The sequence below is a fragment of the Myotis yumanensis genome, unplaced genomic scaffold (assembly GCF_028538775.1).
Source record: "Myotis yumanensis isolate MYYU_CA2020_CCGP unplaced genomic scaffold, mMyoYum1.0.hap1 SCAF_9, whole genome shotgun sequence".
Taxonomy (NCBI): Eukaryota; Metazoa; Chordata; class Mammalia; order Chiroptera; family Vespertilionidae; genus Myotis; species Myotis yumanensis.
Genome location: NW_027223760.1, coordinates 34,289,132 through 34,302,393, shown reverse-complemented (window position 1 = coordinate 34,302,393; position 13,262 = coordinate 34,289,132). Strand labels below are relative to the sequence as shown.

The following is a 13,262-nucleotide window of genomic DNA, read 5'->3' as shown; positions in this document are numbered from 1 at the left end:
CTGTGTTCTCAATGCTGTGTCCACGTGAAGACCCCAAGTCTATGACACCCACAATCAAGAGTGTTGTTTCCTATCTTGACAAGTGTAAGCTACTATGTTTCTGCAGGAGGTGGCACAATCCGACAATCTCTAGAGAAGGCAATGCCACCTGCTTTGTTTGAGTGGGGGTCAGGTAGGGAGTCTAAATTGAAGTATTGGGAAGCTAATTACAAGGAAATGTGGGAATAAAGTGAGATATGTACCTTTCTCCCCCTTTCCTCCTTCTCTAAATGTCTTATGAAAGAGTTTTGAGTCCAGCAGAAAATGGAAACTCCAGGAGATACTAGAGCAGAAACAGGAAGGCTGCCCTAATATGGCAGGGAAGTCCCTGTAGGTCCCACCCCCTGATAGGTTGGTGGGGCTGTGTCATTAGCTCTGGCCAATGGACTGTGAGTAGGATATTTGTGACATCCTCACCAATGTACAGAAGTGCAAGTGTTACTGGTCCACAAGCTGCCTTTACCTGCTAAGATGACCCCTGGGGCCTCATTTGAGCTGGTGGAGCACTGGCTCGAAGCAGCCTGCATCCCTGAGATGTCCTGTGGAGCACTTGGGCCTGCAGAAGGTTTTGGATAAGCAAGAAATAAGAATGTGCTTCTTAAGCCATTAAAACTTTTAGACTTTCTTTTTAAGGGAAAATGAATTTAATCAGGTACCTCAAATAGTATAATTATAGTTTAAAAACATTTACATAGCACTTCATAATTGATGGAGCATTTTTTAAATAGATATTATTTCCTAAAGTGCACCATGCTCCTAAGGTCATTTTTTCTTTTAACTTTTGTTTTGACTTAAATTCAGACTCTGCAGGCCCTTCACCCAGATTACCTAAATGTCACTCATTTACTACTTTGCTGATTCTTTGTTCTCCCTACAAAGAATATATAACTTGTTTACTTGTTTACTCTGAACTGTGTGAGAGGAAGCTGCAGATGTAATGTCCCTTTACCCTTAAATGCTTCAGTGGGTTCCCTAAAAACAAGGACATTAGGATTGTACACACTGCAGCTTAGCCTAGCCGACTCTAGATGCATACAAACTTGGTGGTGTTCCTAAGCGGAAGGTTTAGTAGAGACAAGAGGTCGAAGCTGTGGAACAGAGGTCCATTAGGGAAAGCCAGGTCAGAATTTGGAAGCTTAGAACCTTAAAGGAAACAGGTTTGTAACTGATATTTAAGATATAATATGATATATGGTATGGTATGATATGATATGGTATTAGGGAGCCAGGTAAGGATTGATGGGAAAGGAATTACTGCATTCAGGTGTGTGAATAGAGGTGACTTCAGGGAAAATCTGTTTCCTGAGCAAGATCAAACTGGACTTTGATTCTACTCTGTGTCCACGGTTGGCTATTATAGCCATAGTATATTGAAATGTTTGCACCAATCACCTTTGTTTGCTCCAGGCCTGGAAATATGCCACTGGCAATGATGATATTACAAAAGAGGATGTAGTTAATGAAAGAATAGGAAGCTGTCTTTGGGTGGGATGGAAGGGTTAGCAGCTGAAAATGACACTCTTTCAACTAAAGGACATTTAAAGTCAGCTTAGGGTTCATGAAATGGACTCAGTCCCAATTTCCAGAGCTTTGTCCTTTCCCTCCCTTTCCTCCACCGGAGCCTCCAGTCTGTGCCCAGGAACTGGTTTGAATGAGCCACTGATTTATTTGCAGCCATCCGGGATCTGGAGTGTAGATGCAAATGACGGTTTTCTCTGGTAAGTGTCAGTGGCAATTGGATCGGTTTCTGATTTGCATTCCCAAGGCCTCAGGGCTCTCAGGAAACCACATCTCACAGGCAGTCTGGTGGGGATTATTTTTAATCTTGGCTATAAATGCCAGTCCATCATACTTCTTAAAACCGAAAGAGCTTCCGTTTGCAAGGCAGAGGACAGCAAAATTCTGGAACCAAAAAGGAGATAAGGAGAAGGGACCCTGGGGATAGAGAGGGCTTGGGGATCAAGAGTGGGATGTAGGGCAGACACAGTTTTGGAAGCTGCTCGCTCTTTGGGGGAATTGAGCAACTCCAATGGAGGGATTTGTTCTGAAAGAGCCTGCAATGAGGGAGACCTACCTTGGGCATTTTAAGCATTCTGCAGTTTTCTTTCGAAGTCCATCTCTTTATAAATTGTCCCTATTTCCGATGTAAGCAGTGACTTCTCAACTATTCTCATCACTTCTGGGTCTCTTGTCTCTCACTGGTCTGGGTCTTGCCTACAGAGGACTGTACTCCAAGTTCTAGGCCAGGTTTAGAATTGATTTGTGTGCAGATAGATGCACACTCTGTAAGGATATTTTGAAATCTCAGATGAACTCCCACATAAAGTGGAATGAATTTTTAAATTTGCACATTGAGTTAGTGAAAAAGCAACTTACATTTAAAAAGTAACTTATTAATTTTACACCCCAAACTTTAATTTTAAAAATTTAAAAAGTAATTACTTTAATACCAGCGTAGGGTCCCCTCAATTCGCCTGATGGGTGAAAACATAATTCTGGGTAAACTCACTCGTTTCATGTTACGCTCATCCCACTCAAGATATTCTCTTTTGCTTTGAGCCTGGCTGCTAGTTAAAGGCAGAAGGAAGGTGGTTTGAGCTGGTATCCAGGCCAGATGCCCAGTCACCAGCCACATCTTTCCCATCTGCAGAATCACTGCCTGCAACACCACTCCCTCTTGCTTTGACACCTACCTTCACGTGGCTTCCTGTCTTCTCCCTTGGACTGCCCTGCTCTGGCTCACTCCCCTGGTGCTCACTGCTCCATCTTTGTGCTCAGCTCTTTGTTGTACGTAATCTCATTCATTACTTGGTGGTTGGAGTAATGTCCCTACCGTGGGAGTCGACCACCATGTCTTAGCTACTTGGCAGATGAGTTAGAGTTGGCGAGGGTGGCCTAAATTTTGCTTTCATATATATACTGTATTCAGGTTACATTGGTTAATTAAATAGGTTTCAGGTGTACAATTCTATAATATATCATCTGTATATTGTATTATGTGTTCACTACCCACAGTCGAGTCTCCTTTAATCACCATTTATCACCCCTTTACTCTCTTCTACCTGCTCCTACTCCCCTTTCCCTCTGGTAATCACCATGCTGTTGTCTGTGTCTATGAAGTTCTGTTGTTGTTTTTTCTTAATCCCTTCACCTATTTCACTGATCCTCATCCCTCCCACAGCTATTAGTCTGTTCTCTATATCTATGAGTCTGTTTCTGTTTTGTTTATTTTTTTCATTAGATTCCACATATGAGTGAAATCATATAGTATTTGTCTTTCTCCGACTAACTTATTTCACTTAGCATAATGCTCTCCAGGTCCATCCATGCTGTTGTAAAGAGTAAGATTTCCTTCTCCTCCTCCTCCTCCTCCTCCTCCTCCTCCTCCTCCTCCTCCTCCTCCTTCTTTTTTAATGGCTGAGTAGTATTGCATTGTGTAAATGTACCACAGCTTTTTTTTTTAAATCTACTCATCTACTGAGGGACACTTGGGCTGCTTCCAAATCTTGGCTATTGTAAATAACGCTGCAATGAACATAGGGATGTATATATTCTATAGAATCAGTGTTTCAGGTTTATTCGGATATATCCCCAGTTCAAAAATTTCCTTAAACATTTCCTGTAGAATATCAGTTTGGGGCAATTTTTATGACCCCAAAATTAAAATTTGGGCAATACAAGATTAAACTTTTGAAACAGATTTAGAGGTCCTTGTATAATAATAAAAAATTATGTATAGGTTTTTGACTTTAAGTGTTAAACCAACTAAATGCACATTTCTTTCCCTTCTTTTGATCCATTTGGAATTTGTTCTGGTATAAGATGTGGGATATGTATCCAAATTAATCTTTTTCCAGATGGTTGTCTAGTTGTTCTAATACCATTTGTTGCTTAATCCATCATTTCCTTACTGATTTGCAGTACCACTTTTATTATATACTAAAATATAATATTTCTGGATGCTGTACTTGGTTTTGTTGGCTTATTCATTGTCCAATATTATACTATTTTGGGTATGTTAGCTTCCTAACATCCTTGTTTTCTCAGTGCGGTTAATCCTCTCTCTTTCATTCTTAGTTTTCAGAATGTTTTTGGTTATTGTTGCTTTACTTTTGCAAATAAAGTTTATAGTCAGTTTGCTTAGAACATTTTTGGCATTTGTATCAAAATCACACTAAATATTAATTTATTTATGGAAATGTTTTATCTAATGACATTGACTCTTTACTCTGGTTCAGATCTACTTGTTCAGATCTTTGTTTTGTACCTCTAAGGCATTTTTAAGTAGTCTTCTTATGGATCTTGCTTATTTTGTGTTAACTTCATTGTTAGTATTTTATCTTTTTTCACTCCTGAAGATTTTTTCCTTTTCCATATTTTATGCTCTTATTATTTGTAATGCTTTTCAGTTGTTTCTTTTAAGTGTTTTATTTATGCTATCAGATTGTCTGCATATAATGATCTTTCAACTTTTTCCTTCCAATTTTTAAAAATATTTTTATTTCTCTTTTATAATTGCATTGGATAATACTAGGGACAACATTAATTAATAGGATGAAAGTGAACATCTTTTTATTTTTCTTGAATTTCGTATAAACAATAGTGTTTCCTCCTATTAGGTTGAGATAGATGTATTTTATCACATCAAGAAATTATTCATCCATGCTTATTTTATTAAGAATTTTTAAATAATTATGAATAGATATTAAATTTTCCTCATTTTCAAAAAGCAATTCTGAAATTATTATCATTTTCTCATTTGTGTTGTTAATATGGTAAATTACATTGACATATTTTTAAATACTAAGTCATTTTCTAGGGGCAGCTGTCTTATCTAGTTTTCAAACTCCTACATAGATTTGAATAAAATAAGTTCTTATGAGTACTGTACTATCTCCAGTTTGTGGTAATTTTTTCTTTATTTTTTATTTTGTGAATTTTTATGCCTTTTGTATTTTTCAATGATATAAGCAAACAGTACTAATTTATTTATTTCAATGAGCCAATTCTTATATTCATTTTAATTCTTCCTTTTCTGATATTTAATTTATGACATCAATATTTTTTTCTTGTTTTTTTTTTAAAATATATTTTTATTGATTTCAGAGAGGAAGAAAGAGGGAGAGAGAGATAGAAACATCCATGATGAGAGAGAATCATGGATCGGCTGCCTCCTGCAAGTCCCCGACTGGGGAGCAAGCCCACAACCCAGGAATGTGCCCTTGACCAGAATCGAACCTGGGGCCTTTCAGTTCACAGGCCAATGCTCTATCCACTGAGCCAAACCAGCTAGGGCTGACATCAATATATTTAATGAATTGTGTTTTTCTTATTTTCTTAGATTTATTTCATAATTATTCTTCTAATTTCTTGGTTTGGGCTTATACTTTTTAAAAGTATTTTTCTTTAAATCTTAACTCACACAGCCCCTTCCTGGCTAGATTGATCTAATACAACAACCACCACGTCTGTTTATTTTCTGTGTTTTCCCACTAGAATAGAATATCTGTGATGACAGCAGCCCAGTTTATTTTGCTCCATACTGGATACCTAGCCCCTAGACTAGTGCCTACCATATAGGTGGTGTTCAGCCAATAATGGTTAAATTAATACATAAATAATCCTCTAATTATGAACATCACATAATAAAAATAAATGGCGGATTAATTGAATGCGGGAGAAGAAGGGAGAAAAAAACAGACCCATAGGTGATTCCCAGAATTCTAGCTTCATTGATAGGAAATATTGCAGTGCTATTTAATATTAGTAAGGTGGAGAAAACTGAAGGAGAAGTGTGTTTGGGGAGAAAAACTAAGAATCCAGCTTTGAATGTGATAGTTTTTGTTGTTGTTGTTAAATATATTTTTATTGATTTCAGAGAGGAAAGGTGAGGGAGAGAGAAATAGAAACATAAATGATGAGAGGGGATCATTGATTGGCTGCCTTCTGCACACACCCCTCTGGGGATTGAGCCTGAAACCCTGGGCATGTGCCCTGACTGGGAATCGAACTGTGACCTCCTGGTTCATAGGTCACAGTTCATAGATCACTGAGCAAAGCCAGCTGGGCTGAATGTGATACTTTTAAGATACTTCTCCCCTACGGGTTTCAATATAGTTTTTATATTCTAAAAATTTTTTTAAATTAATTTCAAAATTCTGCAATCAGCTTCTAGTGGTCACATCCAAGGATCACCAGATATTTGAGAAGAGGCTCAATCATGAAAGAAAGAAAATGAAAACACAAAAATGGAACCTGTAGGAAGGAGAAATAATAGAGGGAGGAGAAAAGTCGTCATAGCATTTCTAATTATTTTCTTCATAGAGGGTCACTCTTTCTATTGAAATGTTAGGAATGTAGGAGAGAATTGGTGGTTTTGTAGATTTTCTAATGGGAAGAGGAAGGAATGTCCTAATGACTTTTACCAAAGAATGTAAGGGCAACTTCATCAGTGAAAAATGAAGCAGGGAGAAGAGGGGTTGGAGGTTTTAGGACTGAGGAAAAGATAGGAGATAGTCATTTTGGGTATTAACATGAGTGATTTCTCAGGGAAATATGGGCTAAAAATGTCCAATGATGTTACTCATTTAAGGATGAAGAGCATGAATCTAGGAACATAAGTTCATCCAGTTATGAAATATTCTCAAGTAACACTAGGCTGTTTAGAGGTAAATCTGGAGTGTTAAAAATAGTTGAGTTCATCTAGATATGGGCATGAAGAGAGAGAGGGCCAGGAAATTGGAGTATTTTATAACTCATTTGTATATAATTATGTTAGGGAAATTTCAAACATACTCTGAAATAGTGAGACTAGTACAAAGAACCACCATGCACCTGAGACCTTGTTTGACAGAAATCATCTCAACATATGACTATTCTAAACCTCTCTCCTCTTCATTCCTTTGCCCTGTGCCAAATTATCTTTTATTTTTTTCCTTTATTGATTAAGGTATTACAAATGAGTCCCTATCCCCTTATTATCCCCACACACCCCTACTCATGCCCTCATCCCCCGGTGTCTGTGTCCATTGGTTATGCTTATATGCATGCATACAAGTCCTTTGGTTGATCTCTCCCCCTTAGTCCCACCCTCTCCTGCCTTCCCTCTGAGGTTTGAGCATCTGACTGATGCTTCTCTGTCTCTAGATCTATTTTTGTTCATTGATTTATGTTGTTCATTATAATCCACAAATGAGTGAGATCATGTGATATTTATCTTTCTCTGACTGACTTATTTCACTTAGCTTAATGCTCTCCAGCTCCATCCATGCCGTGGCAAATGGTAAATTATCTTAAAGTAAATCTTAGACATAATCTCACTCCACCTGTAATTACCCAAAGTATTTTTAAGGGTATGGGCACAATGCTTAACCCATAATCCAAACTGGGTATGAAGGGAAGCAAAGAGAGTAACAGAATATAGATATGTCTATGGATCGAAAGCCCATGGCCTTTCCATGGCAGCCCTTGAGCAAATGAATAAAATGGAAAATAGGAGATAGAATTTTAACCCATGAATTGAGAGATTTGCATTTTTTATTAAAACAAACATAGTGAGAGGGTCAGTCAACTAATTAAGCTACACAGTCCTGTCCCTCAAACCTTTCCTACGTACCTAGGTCTCTGTCTTGTAAAAAGCATCAATATAAACCACATTGTAAGGTATAAAAATGTCATATCGCTATATTGTACACCCAAAACTAATATAACCAATATAAGATTGCATACCAACTACACTTAAATACATTTTTTAAAAAATGGAAATTAATACATACATGTTCTTGATAGTTCAAATAATGCAGAAAGGTAGAAAATGTGGTGTAAATGTTTCATTTATCTCCAAATACCCAGTCCTCTATTAATCATTTTTGGTACATCCTCCCAGAAATTTTATAGACACACATGTATACACAAGAAACAAGAACATAAATGGAATTATAAAATATCTCCTTACTTTTTGTACTTAACAGTATTTTGAAAATATTTTCATTTCAGGATACATGCCTCTGTCTCTGAAAATGTTTACACAGTATTCCATTTTGGACATACGAGTCTCCTCATTAATGAATGAATGCTACAATGAAGACTTCCTTGTACATATTCTCACATATGTGTATATAGATGACCATCCCTTAGCTATAGGAAAAATTCTTAGTAATTTTTAGGTTAAAGAGTACTTTATATACTGTTAATTTTAATAGATATTTTTATATCATTCAGGTTGTGTCTTTGGAGAATGGAGACAAAATGCACTTCCAGCTATTGCAAAGAAAGCTTCCTGGGTCATCTGAATGTTTAAAAGGCATGTGGATGGGGAAGGAGAGGGGTCACCAGGAGCTCAGGTTGCAAAGCCTTCCTCTGTTTTGGTGGCTATGTCAACTCTGGCAGCACCTTGAGATCTTAAAAAAAAACAAAACTGTCTAAGTTCCGACACCAGAAAATTTGACTTAATTGATCTAGAGTCAGTCAGGCCTGGACATTGGAATTTCCAAAAAAATCTCCCCTAGAGTTTCTAATTGGAGCCAGTGTCTAGAATCACTGCTTTATACAGAGCAAGGGAGGCTCTGTATAAAGAAATAGCAGGCTCAGGTAAAGGATATGTTAAACATCACTAAGATTGTGCCATGAAGCAAAAGAGAGAAATGAAGATTAGGCACCTCTACAAAAAGCCATACTAGGTGAAGGATCAGATCAGGTTTGGGGAAGAAAAGAAAAGGGAAGAGAGAGGTCTGGGTGAGGGAAAGGCAGAGCTGGCTGGGCCAGATGCTGTGGTACTCTTGCGGTGTCGGTCACAGAGTTTACTTTTTTAGGTAAAGATGAACTTGAGACTGAAGCCGCTTCCAGGCTCTTTTCAACCCAGAGTTGTCCTGAATCAGTAGGATGGAGTGACCAGCAGGATAGGCAGCCATGATAACTTTGCACAAAATATCCCAGGAACTGTTGGCATTGAAGATGTTGGACATATAGAGTAATAGAGCAATTGCATTGAAAATGTAGAGAATGAGAAAGTAGCTAATAGCTCTGATGGCCCCCAAGTGGGCCTCCATGCTGGGGTCCCTGGAGCCAGTGGCATTGCTTTTCATGTGCAGGGTGTGCCTCTTGAGAGAGATGATCAGCAGGGTGGCCGCCAGGATGAACATGATGAGAGGAAGGAAGATCCCCAGGTTATAGAGAAGAACCAGGTTGACCACGTTGGTCTCAGTGACGTATATTTTCTTAGTAGAGTTGGAGGAGGGGATAGGAAAAGAATTGTTACAGTAAACAGTGTATATGCCATAGGAAAAGAACATACTGTAGCCCAAGGCAAAAAACACTGATAGCCACAGAAGCCAGGGCATCAATCCAGTAATTCTCCACTTCAGCTTGAGGAAAAGGCGATAGGAGAAATCAGCAATCTTCACGAAGTAGAAGAAACTGAGCCAGGCAGAAAACCAGAGGCTACAATAATGTAAGAACACGAAACTCACTTTCAAGGTATCATATACACCATCTTTATAATAAAATTGAGGGGATGTTGAGTGGAAAGTAATTTCTAGCATCATCAAGCTTTGGAGAGCTATTCTGGATATGCTCAGGAAACACAGGATCCTGCCACTTGTGGAGACTGCCTTATTCTGAATCCACTCAGCTGCATTTATAGCCACAATGAACCCATTTGCAACGATGCCAATGATGCATTCCGTGCCCATAACTGTGAAAATTAAGATGATATTAAGTGGTGACAAATTATCCTCTGGGGGACTGCAGGTGTTGGTCATCCTGAGTTGTTACTCCTCTTTGGTGTCTGTTGGAGAATGTCTCCCTAGCATTTGATGGGCAGATCGTTGGTAGCTCTCACTATTCATCTCACAGGAGGAAGCAGTTGGTGTAACATTTCCAATTCACTCCATTTGTTTGTCTCAGAATTCTTAGCTCCAAATCTGGAGATGCAAATCAGGAGGGATTTGATTTCTAATCCTCTCTCACATCCTTTTGGGCATGATGGTATTAGTTTAATCATGGGGCCCCAGGAAGGACTTGGAGAGACACTCTTTCATAAGCCACTAACATGGTATTGAGAGTTGTGCTCTTTACTAGCTCCAGTTAATTTGAACATCTGTGTACTAGTTTCACTTGTGACTTCAGAGAACTGATTGAAAATAATAATAACAACTCTAAAGACAAATATAGTTCCAATGATGTGCAAAGCACTGTTTAAACACCATCCTATCTAATAATAGAGAAACATGGTAGTTAACCATAACTTCGCTACCCCTTCCCATTGGCTAATCAGCAAGACATGCAAATTAATTGCCAGCCAAGATGGCAGCTAATTTGCATATGTCGGCTCCAAGCCATGGACTGAAGCTTTAGGCCTGGGTCAGGGAGGAGCCAGCCAGCGATCGTTGATGGCGGCGGTGGTGGTGGGGAGCTGGGGGTGCCCCGGCTCTGGCCTATAGCCTCAGCCAGGGGCTTTAGGCCAGGGCCGGGGTGGAGCCAGCCAGCGATAGTTGATGGTGGTGACGGGGAGCTGGGGGTGCCCTGGCCCAGGCCTAAAACCTTGGCCTGAGGCTTTAGGCCTGGATCAGGGAGGAGCCAGCCAGCGATCGTTAATGGCAGCGGCGGGGAGCTGGGGGTGCCCCGGCCCTGGCTTAAAGCCTCAGCCAGGGGCTTTAGGCTTGGGCCGGGGAGGAGCCAGCCAGCGATCATTGATGGCGACAGCGGTGAGAACCCAGGCGGAGACAGCCAGCGATCCTTGAGCCAGCGATCCGGTTCTTGATGGCGGCGGCGGCGGGGAGCTGGGGGTGCCCCGGCCCAGGGCTAATTACTTGCCAGAGGCGTTAGGCCTGGGCAGGGGTCAAACCGGCAATTGGTGTGAACTACAGAGGAAACACCTTTTCTGACTGCTGATTGGTTAAGCTCCCTGTATGCCACTGGTAATATTCTTAGTAACTTGGGTAATAAGAGTCCAAAAAGTGATCTAGGGTTTTTTTTTACCACACTCCTGGAGAAAAAAAGGAAGGTCTGTTGCTGGAGGGTTAAGAAGTGTCATATCCTGTCCTAGCCGGTTTGGCTCAGTGGATAATGCCTCCGCCTGCCCAACGCAGATTCTGGGTTCAATTCTGACCAAGGGCATGTACCTAGGTTGCAGGTTCCTCCCTGGCTCGGGCCCAGGTCAGGCAGGCCTCATGCAGGAGGCAACCAATCAAAGTGTTCCTCTCACTTTGATGTTTCTCTCTGTCTTACCCTTTCTCTTCCACATTCTCTAAAAATCAATGGAAACATATCCTCAGGTGAGGAGAAAGAAAGAAAGAGAGAAAGAAAGAAAGAAAGAAAGAAAGAAAGGAAGAAAGAAAGAAAGAAAGAAAGAAAGGAAGAAAGAAAGAAAGGTCATATCCTATGAAAGACACTTCTTAAAAATGCCTAAAGAAAGTTGTCATTTTTTCATGGTAAAGGAACTGGAGTCCGTGTTGATGAAAACACCTTGGTGGCTGCGGTGACTGGCAGTGGCTGCAGTGATGGGGCTGGTGCCTTCCCCTGATCAGCCTGGTTGACTCCCACAAAGGGAAGCCAGAATGTGGCTTAGGCCCGCTCCCCAAGGGGAACAGGAAGCAGGTAGTAGGACATCCCCTAGGGCTCTCAGTATGTGATAGGGGACAAGCTGGGCTGAGGGACCCCCCAGTGCACAAATTTTTGTGCACCAGCCTCTAGTATATATATATAATCACATTTAAGCTTCACAACAATCCTCTGAAGAATATACTTTTATTATCTCTACTTTGCAGAGGAGGAAACTGACTAAAAACCTTGGCCAAAGTCATAGACCTAGAGTGTGATAAAGCTGGAATTCAAACCCAAGCCAGCTGGTCCCAGAGACCATGTTCTTACACCCACTAAATCATACTACTTAGACCCGTGGATCCTTTTGTGTGTTCCAAAAACTAAATGCAGGGCTGACTTGACTGCCATTTTTTCCTGATGGTCTTTTATGATTTCCTCACTGTTTAAGGGGACAGTACTTGAGTTGAAAAAAAAAATTTTTTTCACCTGTGAGACTTCCTTTACAACCCACACAGGACACTTCTCTTCTGATATTTCTGGTCACCAAATGTGTGGGGTTTCCCCCCTCCACACCAAGCAGTTCTGGGTGTCACACAATTTAATTCAATTCTGACATTGACTACCATAGGTTAAGGGCTCAATCCCACAAGACTGCCCCCCAACCCATGTCAGATGCCAACTGCAAGTTCAGGTTGCCACCTGTGCTTCTAACCCATCAACTGTAAGTCAGAGGTTCTCATGACTCCCTTCTCAGGTTTGATTAACTTGATAGAGTGGCTCACAGAACTCAAGAAAATAGTTTACTTGGATTTACTGGTTTATTATAGAAGGATGTGATAAAGGATTACAGATGAACATCCAGATGGAAGAAGTACGTAGGCTAGGTATGTGGGAAGGAGTGTGGAGCTTCAATCCCTCTCCAGGGTGTGCCACTCTCCCAGCACCTCAACTTATGTTCACTATCCTGGAAGCTCTCAGAACAGTCCTTTTGTGTTTTCATGGAGGCTTCTTTCATAGGCATGTTTGATTAAATCATTGGCCATTGATGGTTGAATTCAATCTCCAGTCCTTCTGCCCTTCCCAGAGGTGCAAGGGTGAGGGGGTGGGAGTGAAAGTTCTAACCTTCTAATCACATGGTCAGTTCTTCTGACAACCAGCACCCATCCTTTGGTGTAGTTCAAAAGTGATCTCATAACATAACAAAAACCAGTTTTTACCACTCATCACTTAGAAAATTCCAAGGGTTTTAGGAGCCTTATGTCAGAAACGGGGATGAAGATCAAATATATATATATTATAAATCACAATATTACATTAATAAAGTAAGCAGATACTAATTTTCAAGAGGCAGATCTTCTTTGCAAAATAAAGTGCTTGAGAGATAATAAATTTCTTTAGTTATATATAAATGATCACACACACATATTTTCCTTTCTTTAAAAAAACAACAACACTAGGGAAATAAGGGTTGTAGGGAAAATTCTCTTGTTTTTTTTTTTCCAATGTAAGCTGACCAGAATTAGGGTAAAACAACACGCAAAGGTCACCCAATCTATTTTGGAATATTAAAACCAAGAGATAAAAAAACAGATTACTTTTATCTTGGGGGAGTTGTTTCTGATTTAACCATGTAAGCATAGCACAGGACACATGATGACAAATGGAGTTCTTCATTCAGAGTA

General features: G+C 40.0%; 1 protein-coding gene across 1 annotated transcript; it reads right to left on the bottom strand.

Annotated features, from left to right (window-relative positions):
- Positions 1-8,837: 8,837 nt before the first annotated feature.
- On the bottom strand, positions 8,838-9,797 carry TAS2R39 (taste 2 receptor member 39). Its single transcript, XM_070425083.1, has one exon. It carries the CDS (start codon positions 9,795-9,797, stop codon positions 8,838-8,840), a length of 960 nt encoding a protein of 319 aa, XP_070281184.1.
- Between the last annotated feature and the right edge of the window lie 3,465 nt (positions 9,798-13,262).